Below are 22,488 nucleotides of genomic sequence, written 5' to 3' on the forward strand. Positions count from 1 at the left end.
GTGTTTTGAGCACCAACCGGCCCCAGACTGTGAGACTTGGCCCCCCCCTCTCCTCCACTCGCAGGTTGAGTACCGGTTCCCCACAGGGCTGTGTGCTAAGCCCCCTCTTATACTGTCTCTACACCTACGACTGTAGTCCGGCTCACAACAACAACCGCATCGTCAAATTTGCTGACGACACTACTGTGGTCGGACTTATTTCAAAGGGAGACGAGGCAGCCTACAGAGAGGAAGTCCTGAAGTTGACAACCTGGTGCTCAGAAAACAATCTGGCTCTGAACACCAGGAAAACAAAAGAGCTCATTGTCGACTTCCGGAGGCACAGCACCGACTTAGCCCCCCTACACATCAACGGCGAGTGTGTGGAGAGGGTCAACACCTTCCGGTTTCTCGGCGTCCATATCGCTGCTGACATCTCCTGGACGGACAACACGACAGCGGTCATCAAGAAGGCTCAGCAGCGGCTGCACTTCCTGAGGGTCCTCAGGAAGCACAACCTGGACTCTAACCTGCTGCTGACCTTCTACCGCTCGTCCATCGAGAGCCTGCTGACATACTGCAATACAGCATGGTATGGCAGCTGCACCATGGCAGACAGGGAGAGGCTTCAGAGGGTAACCAGAACAGCGCAGAGGATCATTGGCTGCCCTCTCCCCTCCCTGATGGACATCTACACCTCCCGCTGCCTTAGCAGGGCAAAGAAGATCATCAAAGACAGCTCCCATCCTGCGTTTGGACTGTTCGACCTGCTGCCCTCTGGAAGGCGCTATAGGTGCATCAAATCCAGGACAAACAGACTCAGGAATAGTTGCTTTCCGAGAATTATAACTACTATAAATTCAAATTCACACATGCACTGACTACACCGCCCAACACGGACTTCCATCTGTATATATGTATATATGTATGTAGTGCCGCAGAATTTGTGCACCTATTCCCCCCCCCCCATCTCCCTTCTGTTTTTTGTTTCTTGTTTTTTGTGCTAAATTGTATGTATGCACTGAGTACGAGCAGCTTTCAGTTTCACTGTACATGTATAGTGACAATAAATGGCATATCATATCATATCATTTTCTGTTTTCACAATTGAGTGCTTCATTAATGTTGGTAGAAGTTGACTACTTTTGTAAAATACTTTATTGGGAGTTTAGTTTAGAGGTACAGCGCAGAAACGCCCTTCGGACCACCGAGTCCGCACCGACCAGCGATCCCCGCACACTAACACTGTCCTAGACACCCGAGGGACAATTTTACACTTGTACCAAGCCAATTAACCTACAAACCTGTATGTCTGATGTGTGGGAGGAAAGTAGAGCACCCGGGGAAAACACACGAGGTCATGGGGAGAACGTACAAACTCCAAACAGACAGCACCCATAGTCGGGATCGAGCTCGGGTCTTCGGCGCTGCAAGCGCTGTAAGGCAACAACTCTATCGATGCGCCACAGTGGAATGGAATGTATGATCTGATATCTATGTTGGAATTTGCAGTTTGGTAAACGGGTGTTTCTGGTTTATCTTGATAGACTTGAAAAGGAAAGTTATTATTTGCCCTCAAGCAAGTAATTAAATATAATTAAAAAGAGTGGAATAAAATGTTGAAACAAATATCCAGTGTTTAATGGCTGGCTAGCTCTTGCAAGCATTCATTCTTTGGATAATCAAGATTTTACCCTGGCTTGTGGCTGAACCATTCCGAATAAAGGCTGCTGTATATCACCAGCCGTTGTATCTAATTGTGTTGAATGAGTTGAGTAGTTTTTTTGCTTTGGAATAAATTTAAAAAGAAAAACACGAAAAGAATGTTGCAGGCCAGAAATAAAAATGTAAGGATTTGCCTGTGTTTTCAGACCAATTAAGTAGGACTGCACTGTTTGCAATTTAGGTTTAAGATTGTGTTTCTTTTTAGGATGGAGACCATGAAGGAACTTGAAAACCAGTAAATAGATTTTATGCCAATTTATATAAAAGCTTTTTCTTGATAATAATTACGTTTATATTGTTTATGCAAAATTAATTTTAAACAATACAATTTTGGAAAGCAGATTGTTTAGCATTTGTGAATAGTGAAAGCTCAACTTCAAGTGAAGACTGGTAGGTTACACAAAAAAGCTGGAGAAACTCAGCGGGTGCAGCAGCATCTATGGAGCGAAGGAAATAGGCAACGTTTCGGGCCGAAACCCTTCTTCAGACTGATCGGGGGCGGGGACAAGAAAGGGAAAAGGAGGAGGAGCCCGAAGGCTGGGGGATGGGAGGAGACAGCAGGGGGGCTGAGGAAGGGGAGGAGACAGCAAGGACTAACAAAATTGGGAGAATTCGATGTTCATGCCCCTGGGATGCAGACTCCCCAAACGGAATATGAGGTGCTGTTCCTCCAATTTCCGGTGCTGCTCGCTGTGGCCATGGAGGAGACCCAGGACAGAGAGGTCGGAGATGGAGTGGGAGGGGGAGTTGAAGTGCTGAGCCACCGGGAGGTCAACTTGGTTATTGCGGACCGAGCGGAGGTGTTCGGCGAAACGATCGCCCAACCTCCGCTTGGTCTCACCGATATAGATCTGCTGACATCTAGAGCAGCGGACGCAATAGATGAGGTTGGAAGAGATGCAGGTAAACCTCTGTCGCACCTGGAATGATTGCTTGGGTCCTTGAACGGAGTCGAGGGGGGAGGTAAAGGGACAAGTGTTGCATCTCTTGCGGTTGCAAGGGAAAGTGCCCGGGGAGGGGGTGGTACGAGAGGGAAGGGAAGAATTGACAAGGGAGTTATGGAGGGAGCGGTCTTTGCGGAAGGCAGATATGGGGGGAGATGGGAAGATGTGGCGAGTGGTGGGGTCACGTTGGAGGTGGCGAAACTGACGGAGGATTACTTTTTGTATGTGACGGCTGGTGGGGTGAAAGGTGAGGACTAGGGGGACTCGGCCCTTGTTGCGAGTGGGGGGATGGGGAGAGAGGGCAGTGTTGCGGGGTATGGAAGAGACCCTGGTGCGAGCCTCATTTATGGTGGAGGAGGGGAACCCACGTTCCCTGAATAATGAGGACATTTCAGATGTCCTGGTGTGGAACGCCTCATCCGTGGAGCAGATGCGGCGTAGACGGAGGAATTGGGAGTAGGGGATGGAGTCCTTACAGGAAGCAGGGTGGGAAGAAGTGTAGTCCAGATGCTGATTCTCCAGCATCTGCAGTTCCCTCTTAAACAACATTCAAGTGAAGACTGTTCATCAAATGCTGCCTGACCAACTGAATGTTTCATGCACTTTCTATTTTTGGATTTCCATCATTTGCTTTAAAAAAAACTGTTTGAAAATGTGCTTAATTGCTAGTTGATATTAGCTATTGTTGTGCGATTGGAAACAAACAATGCTGTTACAAGGGACTTCCTGACAAGGTAGGCAGTTAGAGAGGAGGTTCTGTTAGCCCTTGCTGTCTCCTCCCCTTCCCAGCGCCCTCGGGCTCCTCCTCCTTTTTCCTTTCTTCTCCCCACCCCACCCCCCCCCATCAGTCTGAAGAAGGGTTTTGGCCCGAAACGTTGCCTATCTCCTTCGCTCCATAGATGCTGCTGCACCCGCTGAGTTTCTCCAGCATTTTTGTGTACTTCCTGACGTGGGTGGTTGGAGTTCAAGAGTCAAGAGTCAATTTAATTGTCATTTGGACCCCTGGAGGTCCAAACGAAATGCCGTTTCTGCAGCCATACATTACACACAAATAGACCCCAGACACAACATAATTACATTTTACATAAACATCCATCACATAGCTGTGATGGAAGGCCAAATAAACTTATCTCTCCACTGCACCCACCCCCCCCCCCCCCCCCCCCCCCCCCCCCCCCCCCCCCCCCCCCCCCCCCCCGATGTCAGAGTCAAAGTCATAGCCCCCGGCTGGCGATGGCGATTGTCCCGCGGCCATTAAAGCCATGCCGGGTTGTGCGAGGTCGCACACCGGAACTTGTTGTTGGAGCCCCCGGTGTGCGCTCGCAGAGTCCGCGGCCATTCCAGCCGCGCGGGGCAGTGATGTAGGCCCCGCTCCAGGAGCTCTTCAACCCCGCAACTCGGGCGGGAGAATTCACCGTTGCAGGAGCCCCGAAAAGCGGTCTCGAGGGAGCCGCGGGCTCCCGGTGCCGTCGTCCACAGACCTGTCGTTGGAGCCTCCGACTCTCCGGTAGCAGCAGCAGCAGCAGCAGCGCTCCTCCACCGCTCCACCCGCTCCGGACTCGGCCAGCTCCGCGACGGCAACGGTGAGTCGGCACCAGAGTCCCCGGCTTCTTCCTGTTGGAGGCCGCTCCTCGTTGCGGCCTCAACGACACCTGAGACCCGACGAGAAACGGTCGGGTCTCCAGTGCAGGGAGAGATTCAAAAAGTTTCCCCCCCCCCCCCCACCCCCCCACCCCCCCCCCCCCCCACACACACACACCCCAACATAAAATAACAAAAACTACATAAAAACACAGACAAAAAATAATAAAAACGCGGACAGGCTGCAGAGGCCGCTGCTGGCCAGAGCTGCGCCGCCTACCGGAGTTGTTCAAATCTTTGCGTTATAAGCTCCCCAAGCAGAATATTAGATGTTCTTCCAGTTTATGTTTGGCCTCATCTTAGAAATGGAGAAGTTAGAAAACAGTGGGAAGTTGGAAAAAGAGTGGGAAGAAGAAATAAAATTAAATGCAATTGGAAGAAGCTATGGCGGTTGTTTGCAGAGCACAACATTCTCGCTTGGTTTAGTACTTGGAAATAATACAAAAAGTAAGACATTTGACCCTTCATGCCTGCTCTGCCATCCAGTAAAATCAGCCGATCTTTCACCTCATCATCCTTTTCCTGCAATGAACCCGATATTTCATAACTCCTTTAATATCTAGAAATGTAGAGTATCTTTCTTGAATATACGAGGTGACGAGTTTAATCGTGCTTGGCAAATTCCAAAGATTCAATACCCTTGTGAACAACAATTCTTATGACTGAACCTTTGTTTTGATAGTGTGACACTTGGTTCTGGGTGCCCCAACCAGGGGAATCAATGCCTCGCCATTTACCTGTTTAAAACACTTTTGGAAGTTTCAATGAGATCTTTCACATTCTTAGCATGAATGTTTAGGCTAGTTCACTTAATCTTGCTTTGTACAATAACTGCTGCCTGCATGTAAACAATATTGTAGATATGATCTAACCAGGCCTCCATATAATTGGAGCAAGCTATCTCTACTTTGTACTTGAGTCCCATTGCAATAAAGATCAATACAATATTTGCCTTTTCGAATTGCTTGCTGATCTTTCATGATTAATGCATTACAGACAGGTCCTTCTGAACATCACCAACCCTCCTAATGTACTGTTCCCTTTTACTGCTGCATTCCTTGCCACTCCCCTCACCTGAATACCTCACAGTTACAATAGTATTGTGATCATTATGCTCCCATCTACAAACTCCACAAGAGTTTGAATTTGTGGAAAAGTTTGGACTCGTACTATCCATCATACGTACCTCACTCAATCATTTGCTCCTGTCCCTCTTAAGTGACAAGTTCTACAGTGCATAATCATGTAAGGGATGTAACTGTCTTCTGGAACAATGTATCCATGTACTGCGGATGTTCAGCTTATTGTCACATCTACAATAAAAAGCATTTTTCTTGCCTGCTATCCAGTCAGTGGAAAGACCATACGTGATTACAATCGAGCCATCCACAGTGTATGTGTGAATGACATTTAGTGCATGGTAAATTCCGATAAAATATAGTCTGAAGGTCTCCAATGAGGCAGATGGTCAATCAGGACTGCTCTCTAGTTGGTGATAGGATGGTTCATTTGCCTCATAACAGCTGGAAGGAACTGTCCCTGAATCTGGAGATATGCGTTTTCAAACTTCTGTACCTCTTGCCTGATGGGCGAGGGACACTTCAATTGTCCTTCCCATTCCTGCACAGACCTTTCTGTCCTCTGTCTCTTCCATTGTAAGAGTGAGGATAAACACAAATTAGAGGAAAAGCATCTCATATTTCACTTGGGCAGCTTATGAATATTGGTATGAATAGCTGGTATGAATATTGATTTCTCCAGAGATGCTCCCTGTCCCGCTGAGTTACTCCAGCGTTTTGTGTCTAGCTTTGATTTCTTTAACTTCAGGTAGCCCCGGCATTCCCTCCCCCACTCAAGTCGCACTAGCTTCTCATTTTCACCCCACAAACAGATAACAATGGTCTGTTTGCTATATCATTGTTACTTTTTTGCATAACTTTCATTCATTGTTCTTTATCTCTTCACATCACCGTCTATATCTCTCGTTTCCCTTATCCCTAACCAGGCTGAAGCAGTGTCTCAACCTGAAAAGTCACCGATTCCTTCTCTCCAGAGATGCTGCCTGTCCTGTGGAGTTACTCCAGATTTTTGTGTCCATCTTAGGTTTACACCAGCATCTGCAGTTCCTGCTTCCACGTCTTATTTAGTGCCAGTTTTAAAATATTTAACAGTACTAATTTAAGGGGTTCCCAACCTGGGGTAAATTTATCGTTTTTAAAAATTTGTTTTGATTACAACATCGGAGTCTCTTTTAGCTCCATGGTTCATTCTACATTCTCTGAGCAAAGATTTGTACTTTAGATGAATGAGTGGTAAATACATACCAATATGGAAAATTGTTAAACTTGATGTTGATTGTGGGTGGCTAATGTAACCTGGCAGATAGCTTTACTCTATCTCACTGAGGTGTACTATTTGGGGATTATTGCTGTTTTTTATCTCACAACTTTTTACACTGTTGAATTTTGAGTAATGCTATCTATATTAATCATGCAGAATGATCTTTATGAAAGAATAATATGTTGATTCTCTGGATATTTCTTGGCGGCTTATAAATGTTTCCAACTTTAAAACAAAAGCTCTATTGCAACATAGTGTTTAATGGATAAAGTGAAGTTGAATCTAAAAAATCAGACAGATTGGCTGTGCTTTGTATGATACATCCAGTGCACTGAGTTGTATTTGTCAATTGAAAGTCAGCAAGCGGAATCTATATACAGCTCATTGTTTTTTGCCAAATGTTTAACCAATTACATTTTGTTGCGACTTGAATAATATTAGCTGTGTAAGTCACCAAAGCAAATGATTATTTAGCACGAATATGTTGATTCTTTGGCTTATAAATTAGCCTGAAGAAGATTCCAACCTGAAATGTCACCTATCCATGTCCTCCAGAGATACTGCCTGACCCGCTGAGTTACTCCAACGCTTGTGTGTTTTCTTGAATCCATTGCCTCAAGGATTTCAAGCTAAATTGTCAGCCTTGTGATAGGTGCTGATAATGCGTACGGCTGAATACTTCATTCTTGGATCTGAAAACTATCCATAGTCAAATTGTTAAATCATGTGCATTATTTTCCCTTTATAAAATATGATGTTTTTCATTATATCCGTTAGTATGCATAATGAGAAAATGAGTGGATTTTGTGGCTGTAACTGATTGTTGATTCTTGGGGGTTGTGGTTAAGGTTACGCACAAAGGAAAAATAACTAGAATATTGTGGGGTTAATATTTGTTTAGGACATTAAACAGTATGGACTTTCAATTTGATTTAAATCTTTTTATTTGAATTTCACAGCAATTTGCATACATACAATGATAATAGACAGTGACAGTCAAGGCATAATTGTGCAACAGTATGTAAGCGACCCTCAAAGCCCTTACCCTTACCCACCTTCAACCCACCCGAATCGGGTCGGAACCAAACGGGGACAAACAATACTTACATACATACACACCCACACAAATATGGTAAGATAAACAAAAAAAAAAGTACTTAAAAAAAAAAAGAAAAAAAAAAGGTCACTAATAACAGTAAATAAAGAAAGTAATTAAATGAAGAGGAGATGGAGGGTGGGGGGAGGGGGGGGGGGGGGGGGGGGGGGGGGGGGGGTTTAAGGGGAGAGCAGCTGCAGTAGAGCAGAACAATGGTGGAGAGCACTCGGTCCTCTTCCGAGTCCGGGGACAAGTTGAGAGAGTTAACAAGTTCCAAGAAATGGTTCCATGTATCTAGGGATGTCTTGGTAGAGCCTTTGAGAGAGAACCTAAGTTTTTCAAGCTTTAAATTGTAAAGCACCTCCTTAATCCAGCGGGCGTGTGTCGGGGGACAGGTGAGCCTCCAGTTAAGCAAGATCAGTCTCCGGGCTAACAAGGTTGTAAAAGCTAGAACCCGTTTCACCGCAACAGAGAGGTTGGTGTTGGGGGGGGGTACCGAAAATGGCTGACAGTGGGTTTGGAGGAATAGTCTGGCCGTAGGCTCTGCTTATCAAGTCGAACGCACTCCTCCAAAAGGCTGCTAGCTTAGGGCAAGACCAAAATATATGGCTATGGTTGGCCATATATCTTGAGCGAGAGGGACGCAATTGGGCCTGCACCCACAGTTGTTATAGGAAGGGGGAGTTGGGAGCATAGGACAGGCCGCAACGGGAGATGTGAACTCGCCATTTCCATGTGTACCCAGGTCGGTAGGTGGTCGCAATCATCATTCATCCAATACAAGAGTTTTTGCAAGTTAGCTGCCCAATAGTATCGCCTAAAGTCAAGAAGTGCCAAACCGCCGTTACTCTTAGGAGACTGCAGCATCGCCTTTCGGATTCTAGCCGGTTTGCTACCCCATAAAAATTTAGATATTGTCCTTTCTAATTTATCAAAAAAAGATTTAGTGATAAGTATAGGGACGTGCTGGAAAAGATACAGGAATTTGGGTAGGACGACCATCTTGACCAGATTTATCCGGCCCACGAGGGATAGCGGTAAAACTGACCAGCGGTCAAAATCTCTTTCAGCTTTCTCAACCAGAGGCAGAAAGTTTGTGCGGAACATATCAGATAAGGGTGTTGTGATAAAGACGCCGAGGTAGCGAAACCCGTCCTCTGCCCATTTGAATGAGGTTAAAGAGCGAGGGAGCTGCTTAGCCAATGAGTTAATCGGTAATAGCTCACTCTTTTGTTAGTTAAGTTTATAACCAGAATACGCTCCAAACCGTTCTAAAATATTCGTAATCACAGGGAGAGAGCTGACTGGGTTTGAGTATGAACTTTCATTTTTATTATTTATAGGCTTTATATTTTTTGGTAGAAACATTTGTTTTAATATTTTTCTCCTCTTACAGGCAACCATTGGAATAGACTTTTTGTCAAAAACTATGTATTTGGAAGATCGAACAGTAAGTAACATAAAAGCATTGATTTTTAAAGTTGAAGATTGTTTGATTTTGTATTTTGTAAAGTGGAAACATTGATCACATTAACTTTTCCAAACTATCTATTTACTTGTTAAGATATTGAGTGAGTAGAGCTGGGGGTTGTCAAATGATTATAAAAATATATAGTTTTTTTTCTTAACCACATGACATGTTTTATTAAGTTAATTGCTTGGTCTCTGTTGCACCCTGTTAAAACCCAACAGTTAATTTCAGCTTTATTATAACAACTGCTTTGCAGATCATTTTTTCCTTTCCATTGCATGTAGACCTGCTTTTCGTCCCTTGAATCTGATTTAGTAATCAAATCAAAATTGATGGAAGCACTCGGCAGATCATGGAGGAGATGCAGAGTTGACATTTCAGATTGAAGACGTCACCACCTTCTCAGTGTTTACATCACTTTCTGTTTCTCTTTCAGATTTACAACATCTGCAGTGTTTGAATTGTTTTTGCACTAATTAATATATTACTGTAGTTTCTTCTGAATGGAGAAGTTGGGGTACTTCATATCAAGTTATTCAGTTGTATTCAGCATATAGTAGTGAGAATGTTATAAATGTTTTACCAGCAGTGACTATTTGCACCCAATGAATCTTAACGGTGTCTTTGTCAGAAGGAATTAAGAACTAAGTCAGATCTCCAAAGAGCCTGCAGTTTTTTTTTTGTAAACTGAAATAAGTATTATCGTTATTCTAATTTTCCATAAGGCATTCGGACATTTTCAGAAAGATGGATCTTCCTGTCTCTTACATTTTGGTTTTGCTGTAATTTTTTTGATTATAAATCCAAATGGCTAATGATATAATGCACAGTATGTTAAATCTACAAAATGTGCTAATTTTGTTGAGGCCCTTTTTCTATTCTGTTTTCTTTTCACATGCAGAGAAAGGTTTCTCTATCAAAACCACTATATGTTTTCCCGTATTATCTAATGGGCAGTTCTTAGTATGTGCAGCTGTCATCGCCTCTTGATCTTGAGTTTGATTATATTTTCTTCAAGATGTTGATCGATTTAATTGATTTGGTCACCTTGATCTTCAGCCTCTATTTGATTCTAAAACTATCAAATGCTGTGATACTTTCTGCTCTTGAAAGTCTACCCTATAGGGAATTATTAATCATCTATAAAGCATTGACAACATTCACTTGAACATTGAGCACAAATGTAAAATTTGATATGCAGAGCTCGCCATCTCCCCTGAGGGCAGAGTAAAACATAATGTACATTTTTCCCTATTTCATGCCATCTTTTGGACCTGGAGAAGATGTTTATGATTTGATCTTCTAGTCTCAATATGAATCTGAAAGGTCTCAACCACATTGATTGGCTACATATTTCACATTGTTCTACCACTGTATTTGCATCTCTATTTGGGTTTGGGGTTTTGCATTCTTTCTTTCCTTATAACTTATCCAAGCTTATTGTGTTCTTAAAATTTAATTATGGTCCCTTGATACATTCCCTGATATACTGCTCACTACACATCTAGGCCGATATATATATTTATTCTCCTCCTCTCTTATTACATATCCATGTTTGGATTCTATTACAATTCCATTCCCATTTTGAAATTACACAAATCAATGGATGGATTCTACCCCTTAGCAGTTCCAGTAAAACTCTAACTCAACATAATGTCTCCGTAACCATGCAGCATTTTCCCACTGATATGTGCTCCCAATATTTGCCACCATCTTAACTAGGTCACATTTTCTTTCAAGTAAAAATTGGAAAGGTGACTGCCTTGCTTTTAAGGAAAATTAGTTATCCCTACTGAAACAGATTTGAGATTCGAGCTGGTTTTGACAATAAGCCACTTTGCCACATTGAAGTAAGAGAGAGTTGAGGCCTGGAAGACAACATTCACCATCTTTTATGAAATGATTTTTGACGGGTGTCTTATGCAATAGCAGTTCTCTGGTACAAGGAATGTTTTATTTGGACACCCCATTCATTTCTGGAAAACCTACCCTTTGGTTTCGATGTCTAATCCCGTGGGTACCTAATTTGGAATAAGTAGGCTCTTATGTCAGAAGCAAAGGAACGCACAGTTTTTAGTTTTCGATTCATTTGTATTAATCACTTATTGCATTATCACACAGCAGGAACTGAGATTTGCCACAGCATAGTACCATATAGTACCTTACCAACATGACCATTTTTATGTGACTTTTATGATCAATGATGGCTTTTCAGAAATGCAGACATACAGGAATTACCACTTTTGTCAGATTCCTCTCACTAATTTATACATACCAGGAATGAATGGACTGAATTGGCAGCAGCTATCTAGTGTGGTATCCTAGCATGATACAAACACTAGATTCATTTGTAGCATATCATCCATCAGCTGAATTTAAAATACTTATGGCTGGTTGAGACCAGGTAATGGTCACTGCACATCTCGTATGTGCATGTGACGAATTAACTTGACTTGAAACTTGACTTGAAACTGATCCTGAATCTCAGGTGCTTATTTATCTATCCATAATTTACACATTTAATTTGAAATTTACCATTTGATGTTTGTTTTTGCAGAATGTTTGTTTCTGAAAGTATTTTTGTTTCAGTATGAGAATTCAAAATTTTCGAATTGATCATGTCTAGTATGATTCTGAGGATTGTACTTTTGATGAAGGCAGGATGAAAATTGGTTCTAACCATTTGTCCATTATCCACAACATGTGACAATGGCGGTTTAAAAAAAAAGGAATTACGAAGTTGGATTGAGTACACAACTTCAAAATTGAAAACAGTTAAAAAAATTCTGTTCTATTTAATGGATTGATGCTACATTTCTGTGCAAATAAAACATTTATGCACTGTGACAGATCAAATTGGATAAATCTGTGTTGATGCAGTGGCAGGTGACCCATGCGTTATGGCAGATTGTGTAATAGAGATTCACTCTTACAGAATTCACAAATCACTGCCAAAGATAAGGCATAAAAATCCGCTATCATGAAATTTGTGGGGTGAATAAAGTAAACAAATACAATGTTTTAACTTGCATTCCTTGATGCCTGTGCAGATAACACAGGTTTGCAAAATGGAAACATTGTGATGCAGGCAGTTGTACAGGAATGCCAACCCACAAAACACAGGGGTCACTTGTACTCCTGATCCAGAGTTTTTTTCTGGATGAGGAATCTAACTAGAGAAAAGCTATTTTGTCGAATGTATAGACACAAAATGCTGGAGTAACTCAGCGGGAAAGGCAGCATCTCTGGAAAGAAGGAAAGGGTGATGTTTCAGGCCAAGACCCTTCTTTTAGATTCGACTCGAAACGTCACCGATTCCTTCTCTCCAGAGATGCTCCCTGAGTACTCCAGCATTTTGTGTCTATCTTCGGTTAAAACCAGCATCTGCAGTTCCTTCCTACATATATCAAATGTATATGTTGTTTTATGGTTATTGTGCTGATATGAATATTTGAATGCAGCATTGATTAATGAAATCTAGGTCAAGTACGCTGATCTTTCTGGCTTTTAGGCTTGAATAATGCCCGTTGTTTTAGTCTCCAGGAGCCAATTTTGCGAGTTCTCCGTTGATACTAAAAAATGATTAATTTGCTACAGATTGCTGTGTGCACATGGCAGAAATGTTCCAGCCCTTAATGTGTAGCGCTCTAAAGTTCTCTTAGATGCAAGTTTAATGCTGATTCCGCACAATTATCTTTCTGCCTTCGTTTGTTCCCCTGCATTAGCTTTTTTTTGTTTTGCCCTTTTTGTATTTGAATGCTTGCTACTGCTTTTGTTCTCTTTGACCTTTTTTCCCATCCTACAGATACGGCTTCAGCTCTGGGATACTGCAGGCCAAGAGCGTTTCCGTAGCCTTATTCCCAGTTACATCCGTGATTCAGCTGCAGCTGTAGTAGTTTACGATATCACAAGTAGGTATTTGAAGTTTTCATGTTCAAAAGGGAACAGCCCTTGATGTTCTTATTCCTCCCTTTTCTTGCTGTTGTTTGCCTGATGACTAGGTGCGGTTGCAGTTATGGGACACAGCAGGTCAGGAACGCTTCAGGAGCTTGATTCCTAGCTACATTCGTGACTCTACTGTTGCAGTTGTTGTCTATGATATCACAAGTGAGTGGGGCCTTTTGCTATTCTAACATTGGCTTCTAATTGGCATGTGCATCCCCTTTGTCACTTACATAATATCCTAACCTCAACAGGTCTGTGAAGAAAACCTGGTTGTGTTTCTGGTGACCATGGTTGCCATGGATTAAATTCCATCGACAATGTGTTTTCTTAAATTCTCTAGTTGGTGCATAACAACAACTCAAACTGTAGACAGAAATGTTCTCATAATTTTCCTTTCAGTTTTGCACACTGTCTCTTTATAGAGTTAAAAAAATCTCCAGTCTGACTATAATTTATGGGGGGGGAAATCCATGCATGGACGTTGTTGTTGTTGTCCAGGTGCTGATGCTAGGGACATTTAGGATTTTGCCTCTTGCACTTTAATCGAGGTAGATGGTGAATTTGAAGGTGTCACTAAAGAGGATTGGCAAATTGCTTCTATACCTCTTAAAATAGTCGGGTTGGTACCACACATCCTATGCTGCAGCCACAGGGCTTTGGGATTAGAAATAGATGTTCAAGATATTGAAAGCTGCTAATAAAGTAGAATCTTACGCTGGATAATGTTGAACTTCTAGCTGGTTGTTACAACTCCTTCATCTAGGCATGGCCCTTGGATCCAGCACACTATTGCTGTATGGCATGTGTTTGGTGGATTTGAGAGGCAAATTATTTATTGCAAAATTCAATGCTTTGGATTAGCTCTGTTGATGCATCTAGGATCTTGGAAAAGTCATGATGTAGGAGGTCACTTGGTCTATTGTTTCTCTGCACTCTTACCATCCTAATCTCATCTGCTGGAATTGTGACCATAGTCCCTATGTCGTGGCTCACTTTTAAAGGTGAGCTTTTCATCACCAAGACAGAGAATTCCAAACCTGCCACCTGAGTAAATAGAGCTAATTTTCCTTCCAGTCCTCCTACCAATTACATACATTTATGTTTGATGCCTCTACCAAGGGAAATGGATTCATATTTACTTAATCCATAGCCTCATAATTTTATACACCTCAACTATCTCACTAAAGCTGTATCAGTTCCAAAAGAAACAATCCTATGTTGTCTAATCTTTCCTTCTAGTAGCAAATGTTTCAGTCCTGGTAATTACCTCTGCAACATTCTGGTGCAATCACTTTCCTGCAGTATGATCAAGCAGTTGCATACAATTACAACTACAACTACAGTTGCATACAATTGTGGAATAACCTCCCAACTCTTATCCTAAATGCCTTGACTAACTAATGGGGCTTTCTCACGGGGCGACTTGACGCAAGATGTAACCAGAGTGAAGTGGTCGTGGTCTAGCACGATATCACATGATATAACGGGGGGGTAGATAAAGAGTTCCCACGGGTACTCGGTATTTCTGTTATTTGTGCGAGTGACTTGTCCGTCTCCCGAGCTTTCCCGTTAAATCTTGAATGAACATTGTGAACTGTGAAGTGTTGTTAAATCATCACGTGGCACAAATGATGTCACTTTTTTTTTCACACACTATAAATATCCTCCCTTGGTTGAATTGGCTCATTTGGAGACATGCCTGTAAATGTTTGTAAATACAGATAGCCTTTTTTTAAGACGAGCATTACAAGTGAAAATTGCCTGGCCTCATGCATAATTTATTTTATGGCTCTTGGAGACATGATTCCAACTTCAAACACAGAGCGTGTAAAAGCTGTCTGCGACTTTTTTACTTTACAGCTGCAGGGCACAGACACACTTATGAGAAGTTTAAGTTAACTGTAAAAACAGCACTTTTACATCAATAGCAATGTATGTTTTTAATCATGGATAACATTAAATGGTTTTCCTGTTGATGTACTAATATATCGTTATATACTCACATGAGCACCCGGGATACTCCGCAGCCTTCGTCTCCAGCAGGTTCCGTTTTTTTCTCCCTGTTTCTGTAATCCTCTGGATTTATCGTAAAGAATTTTGTTGAATTGGTACCATTCTACAAGTTCCCCCTCTTGTTCCCTGGTGAAGTTATATGGCCTTACCTTCTGCCATCTTCCCATTATATACGCGTCTGTTGAGGCTATTCCTACAACGGCTACTGGGGAGGCAATCTGAAATCCACCTTGCTCACCCTCTCCCTGCTCCAAGGAGCCCACAGGCAGTGTTATCTGTGGCATCTCCTGTTTCCTCTCCACCTGTCTCTCTTGCTGCGTCTCCTCCTCATTCTCCTGCATGGCAAAAACCTTTCTGACATGCTTTACCCCCTTTGAGCTTTTCTGGGAGCCATCTCTGCAAGTGTTCCAGTGAAAAAGATTCTCCAACAATGACAATGAGGTGGGACGTCCTCGATGGACACGTGTTCCATTGGTGATATTGAGACCACCTTCTTTACTCACCTTCTGTCCCCTCTGTCCAGCTTCCGGGTTCACCGTTCGCAGGACTTCCCACGGTAAGCGCAAGAGTTATTACGGATATCGCACTGGCCACTACGTCCATATAATGTTTCAATGTTCAACCACAAGTGTACGTCACTCTTGGAGAAATTCAAGCTTGCTTGAATTTTCTCCCGAGTCAACAAGTTACACGAGTACCTGCCGTTAGCGCCACGGTGGTCCACGAATGCCGTACGGTTATCGTACGAGGTTCCCACGATGTTCAACTGTGGTTACCTCTTGCGTCAAGTCGCCCCGTGAGAAAGCCCCATTACGAAAGAATCTTGTATGCTTTTCTAATCACCTTATTAATTTTGTCCTGCTACCTTTAATGATTTGTGATGGTAGATTTGAGCACCTCGTGCACCTGTGCACCACTCAAAATCTGATCGATATATGTGCATTTTCTTGCCATATTTGCTCTTCTCCAAACATTACCTGTCATGTCTCTGGATTAAATTCCATTTGTTGTTTTGCTGCCCAGATGACTATATAAACTTTACATTACATCAGTAGAATGTTTTCCATCTTGCTGTTGACCTAGTAGCAATTTCTTGTGTTGTTTACAACTCTATCATAACCACTACCTTCAAGTATAAAACATTACAACATTTAATGGAAGAGTACTGAACCCTGAGTGAAAAAAACAAACTGCTGGCAAAACTCAGTGCATCAGGCAGCATCTGTGGGTGGGGGAGGGGGGAATGGACAGATGACCTTTTGGGTTGGGAACCTTCTTCGAGGGTCTCAGATAATGTTTTGAGATGCTGGTTAACATAGAAACATAGAAATTAGGTGCAGAAGTAGGCCATTCGGCCCTTCGAGCCTGCACCACCATTCAATATGATCATGGCTGATCATCCAACTCAGTATCCCGTACCTGCCTTCTCTCCATACCCCCCTGTTAAATAGTGGTATTGGAATTTGAAGAGCTGATAATTAAGCTTTCTTAGAGGTGATTATTGCCTGAGTTGGGAATGGTGCCGAAGTTTACATTTATTAGCCCAATTTATGAAGTTACCCAGGACTCTCTTCTTATGGGTCTAGATTGTTTCTCTTTTTGAGAAATTGAGTAATCTTCGGACAATAGGCCATTTCTCGCCTATATACAAAGGCAGGAAGATAACAGGAACATCTGAAGATAGTCTTGCTTCATGTTTTTCTCTGATGATAACCTGCACAATTGCCTAGGATCAAGAATACCTTCCAACAACTATTTCACAACCATAACTATGTTCATTTTGCTAGTTGTGACTGTACCTTTTTTTTTTTTTTTTTTTTTTTTTTTTTTTATTAGAAGTACGGTAAATTACAATTCTACACAACACATATATCTTGATACATTTTTTATACCGCTTCATTTTTTTTTTTTTTTTAGAGCTTTAAGAAAAAAAGTAGAAGTTAGGAAAGTAAAGAAAGTGCAAGAGAATCGTGCGGTGCGAGAGTGTAAGGAAAAGAAAGCCCCTTAGGAAAGAAGTTAGAGAAGGAAGTAAAGTGAGAAAATAGACCCTAGAAAGAAAAGAAAGAGAAAGTAGAAACAATCGCTCTATTATAACATTAAACTCCGCAGAGAGGGGGCTACCAACCAAGTCTGTTTTTGTTATTTTACCTCCCGTTACCAGGTCCTGATTCCGCTTATTTATATATTTGGTTTTTTTTTTTAGATTACTATTGCACCTCATACTTGTAATAGGTCCAGAAACATAGACCACGTCTTTTGAAATTGGTCTGCTTTACCTGCTAGGAGGAATCTCATCTCTTCCAGGTGTAATGTTTCAAACATATTTGATATCCACATTTTTATTGTTGGTGTCGGCGCATTTTTCCAGAATTTAAGTATAAGCTTTTTTTTCCCATTATTAGCCCATAATTAAATAAATTCTTCTGAAAAACACGTTTTGTTCAGGGTTATCTTCCGATATTCCGAAGATAATCCATTCTGGTTTTGGTACCAGTTTTATTTTGATCAATTTTGAAAAATTATCAAATTTTTCATACCAGAATTTTTGGCTTTTTGTACAAAAAACAAGAGAGTGCGCTATGGTAGCTTCTTGACATAGGCATTTATCACAGATTGGTGAAACATTAGGGAAGATTTTATTTAATTTAGTTTTTGAATAATATAATCTATGTAATGTTTTAAATTGGATAAGCGTATGCCGTACGTTGATCGAACATTTATGCACCTGTAGTAAATGATTATCCCAGGTCCCTTTTGAGATTTTTATAGCTAATTCTTGTTCCCAATCTTTTCTAATTCCATCTGTTGTGGGTATTTCTATGTTTAAAATGATGTTATATAAGTACGATATTAAATTAGCTGATTCCGCCTTGGTCTTCATTGCTTCATCCAATAAGTCGGAAGCCATATTATGATAGTCTTTTGTGTATTTTTTCAAATAATCACAGATTTGAAGATATTTAAAATATTGGTTATTTTTCAAATTATATTTCAGTTGTAGTTGTTGAAATGACAGTAAATTCCCTAATTCATACAGATCTTCGAGCGTTTTAATTCCCATTCTTTCCCATTGTATAAATGATTTGTCTATGATTGATGGTTTAAACGATGGATTATTGACTATTGGTATTAAAAGAGATAGGTTTCTTAATTTTAGAGTCTGTTTTATTTGTTTCCATGTTCTTATTGTGTTATGTATAATTGGATTTTTATTATAATTTTTATTATTCAAATTTGTTGGTGAGAGGATGATCGCTCCTATATTACTCGGGGAGCAGTCCCCTTTTTCCATTACCATCCAGTCCGCCTGCTGTGCAGAATTGTCCAGCAGGTGAATCATATTTTTAATATTTACTGCCCAGTTATAATACATAAAATTAGGGAGCGCTAGACCCCCCAGCTCTTTTCGTTTATTAAGGTGTGCTATTTGTATTCTATGGGATTTATAATCCCATATAAAATTTGTAATGTCTGAGTCCAATTTTTTGAAAAACTTTTTTGGGAGGTATATAGGTATTGATTGAAATAGGTATAGAATTTGTGGTAAGAAAACCATTTTAATAGCATTTATTCTGCCTATTAAGGACATCGGAAGTGTTTTCCAGAATTTAATCAGATTATTCAATTTCTTGAGTAAAGGATTATAATTGGCTTTAAACATATCCTGGTAATTTCTAGTAATTTCAATTCCCAAGTATTTGAATTTTTCTGTGGCTATTTTAAAGGGAAATTTCCGAAGCTGTGTTGAGTCTTTTGGTTTTATCGACATAATTTCACTTTTGTTCCAATTTATTCTATATCCTGAAAAGGATCCAAAGTCCTCTATTAAGTTTAATATGTTTGGTATACTAATTTGTGGTTTTGTGATGTACAGTAGTACATCATCGGCATATAGAGATATTTTATTCTTTGAGTATTTTGTATTATAACCATAAATATCCGGATGAGTTCTTATTTTTTCAGCAAGGGGTTCAATTATCAAAGCAAATAGCAGCGGTGATAATGAGCATCCTTGTCTATTGCCCCTTGATAGTTCAAATTTCGAGGATAAGATATTATTAGTTAATATTCTAGCCGTAGGTTTGTTATATAATAGTTTTATCCATGCGATAAAGTTTTCTCCCAATTGGAATTTTTGCAATACTTTAATCATATAATCCCATTCTACTTGATCAAACGCTTTTTCTGCATCCAGTGAGATAATAGATAACTCTTGGTCGTGAGGTTTATGTGAGTGCATTATGTTAAGCAAACGTCTCAAATTATTAAATGAATGTCTCTTAGGTATAAATCCTGTTTGATCTCCATTTATTAGTCTACTAACGTACCTGCTTAGTCTACTGGCTAGTGTTTTCGCTATTATTTTTTGATCCGTATTTAACAAAGCAATAGCTCTATATGAGCCTGGTTCTTCTATGTTTTTGTCTTTTTTAAGTATTAATGTGATCGTTGATTCTGCTAATGTTTCGGGTAAGCTTTGCTCTTTAAAAGCGTGTGTATACATTTTCTGTAATCGTGGGGTAACTATATCATAAAAGGCTTTATAGAATTCACTACTGAATCCATCTGGTCCTGGTGTTTTACCATTCTTTAATGTTTTTATTGTGTCTTCTATCTCCTTAGAAGTAATTATTGCTCCCAGTTCCTCTTGTTCCCTCAATTCTAATTTTGGAAGGTTACAATCTTCCAGAAATTCTGAAATTTTATTATTATCTATTGACGTTTTAGATGTATATAAATTTTCGTAGAATTGAGCAAATCTTTTATTGATATCCTTGGGTAGTGTTAATAATTCCCCACTATCTGATTTAATCTTTAGTATTGCATTCTCTTTGTGACTGTACCTACTCATAAATTCCCCCCCTGGGCTCCTTGTTGCATTCAGTTGATGTAAAGGATGTTCCCTTGCCTGATGAAATTGCACTTTTTAATCAAGTAATGATTGCCATTTGGCTGCCATTTTGTTCATTTCTGATCTGCAGACATACTTGTCTTGCTCTGACTATTTTCTATTGACATCGAGGCTTCCCCTCTTCTGTTTAAGATGAACTATTGAAGACTTCTACCACCAGGGGCACCACACGATTGGCAGCCTCGCCAACACAGAGTGTTTTAAAAGTTTGTGCAAATAATCTTCAGTTTGTTTTATGTGGGGGTCGGGGGAAACTTTTCAATCTCTTACTTTGCCGGAGATGCGATTGTTTTCCGGGTCGCATCTCCGGTTGCTCTGCGGCTCAACATTGAAGGAGCTGGAGGAGGCCTCAGACTGATTTTGAGCCCCACTGGGGGGGGCGCGGACTTAACATCAGAGTCTGTTAAGTCCGATGCCTGCGGACTTTACCTTCGAGAGCTCGCAGTTGGGAGAGGCCGAGTCAGGAGCTCCACAGATGCAGTGGTTCGACCAGCCCTGATGCAGAAGGCCCAAACGCCCAAGATCATCCCGTCAACGGAGGGCTCGGAAGCAAAGAGGGGAAGAGATTTAACTTTTTTTTCGCTGTCCATCGCGGTGAGGAATGTGGAGGAGTCACTGTTTTGTGTGTTCCGTTGCTTTTTATTTGTATGACTGACTTGGTAAATGAAATTCCTTCTGTGTTACAAAACATACTTGGCTAATAAAGTGTGATTGTGATGTCATGTTGACATAGATCAGAAGTAAATGCATGTTTTAAGCACGCGTTATTAATATTGCCATCTAAATCAAACATAAGAATTTCGGAAGAAGTTGGATTAGGATATATGGCCCATCATGTCTGTTCCACCATACAATAAAATCATGGGTTATCTACTCCGATGCTACTTTGCTGTATCTCTTATCTCTTAATTATGATAGTGGCATTTTAAAGGATTTTAGATAAGCACATGGATATGCAGGGAATAAGAGAGCTATAGAGGCAGAGACCCCTTCCCAGGTACCTTCCTCTGCAACCGCAGAAGACGCAACACCTGTCCCTATACCTTCTCCCTCAACTATGTCCAGGGACCCCGACAGTTCTTTCAGGTTAGGCGGAGGTTCACTTGCACCTCCAACCTCATCTACTGTATCCGTTGTTCAAGATGTGGAATCTTAATTCGCGGATGACACAACAGTGGTGGGACTCATCAGCGGAGATGACGAATCAATGTACAGGGAGGAAGTAAAACAACTAGTGGACTGGTGAGGCAACAACAATCTAGCATTAAATGTCGACAAAACAAAGGAGATGGTTGTCGACTTCAGGAGGTCGCAGCCAAAACGCACACCCCTCAACACCAGTGACACCACAGTGGAGAGAGTGGAGAGTATTAAGTTCCTCGTAGCGCAAATTACAGACAGTCTCACCTGGTCCAGGAACAACACTGGGATTGTCAAACGGACCCATCAGCGACTGCACTTCCTGAGGAAACTCAAACAGGCCTCACACCCCACCAACATCCTCAGGACTTTCTACAGGGGCACGGTGGAGTCTGTACTCACGTACTGCATAAACTCGTGGTACTCCAACTGCAACTGCTCAGGGTAGTGAGGAGCTCCAGAACAAGGGGTCACAGTTTAAGGATAAGGGGGAAATATTTTAGGACCGAGATGAGGAAAACTTTTTTCACACAGAGTGGTGAATCTCTGGAATTCTCTGCCGCAGAAGGTAGTTGAGGCCAGTTCATTGGATATATTTAAGAGGGAGTTAGATGTGGCCCTTGTGGCTAAAGGGATCAGGGGGTATGGAGAGAAGGCAGCTACAGGATACTGAGTTGGATGATCAGCCATGATCATATTGAATGGCGGTGCAGGCTCCAAGGGCCGAATGGCCTACTCCTGCACCTATTTTCTATGTTTCTATGTTTCTATCATTGGCGTCTCCCTACCCTCCGTACAAGAACTGTTCCAGAGCCGCTGTCTGAAAAAAGCTCTGAGAATAGCTAAGGACAAACTGCACCCCCTCCACACACACCTGGATCTCCTGCCATCAGGCAAGAGATACCGTAGCATCAAAGCCCGGACTACAAGGCTGCTAAACAGCTTCCTGCCACAGGCTGTGAGGCTGCTAAACAGTCTCTCTGTACACAGTCACCTGATTCTGCGGTTTTGCACCGACATTTTAATAACTCTGGCACTGGCCACTCAAAAATCAGCTGCCCTGGACATTTTAATGATTGGTTTTACTGTATTTTAATGTTGCTGTTTTACCTGCTTTTAACTATTTGTACTGTTTCATCAGGGACTGGATTGTTTTTATTGTTATTATGTGTGAAATGTTTTAAGTTTCATGTGCGATGCTCTGGTATTCCCTGGGAAACGTCTTCTCATTTTGCACTGTACAACTGTTACTTTGCAAGATGACAATAAAGGTTGATTTGAT

The 22,488-nt window shown here is 41.4% G+C and overlaps 1 protein-coding gene across 4 annotated transcripts in view; it reads left to right on the plus strand.

The window, feature by feature from the left end:
- rab6a (RAB6A, member RAS oncogene family) overlaps positions 1-22,488 on the plus strand; it is a 92,428-nt gene that overhangs the window by 41,172 nt on the left and 28,768 nt on the right. For 2 of the 4 annotated variants that reach the window (XM_055636582.1, XM_055636581.1), the window contains exons 3-4: positions 9,122-9,175; positions 13,198-13,303. In XM_055636582.1, the coding sequence (XP_055492557.1) occupies positions 9,122-9,175; positions 13,198-13,303 (160 nt within the window). Of the gene's footprint in view, positions 1-9,121; positions 9,176-13,001; positions 13,108-13,197; positions 13,304-22,488 lie in introns of all 4 variants that reach the window. The other 2 variants (XM_055636583.1, XM_055636580.1) reach the window with 1 other exon arrangement.

The sequence above is a fragment of the Leucoraja erinacea genome, chromosome 6 (genome assembly GCF_028641065.1).
Source record: "Leucoraja erinacea ecotype New England chromosome 6, Leri_hhj_1, whole genome shotgun sequence".
NCBI lineage: Eukaryota > Metazoa > Chordata > Chondrichthyes > Rajiformes > Rajidae > Leucoraja > Leucoraja erinaceus.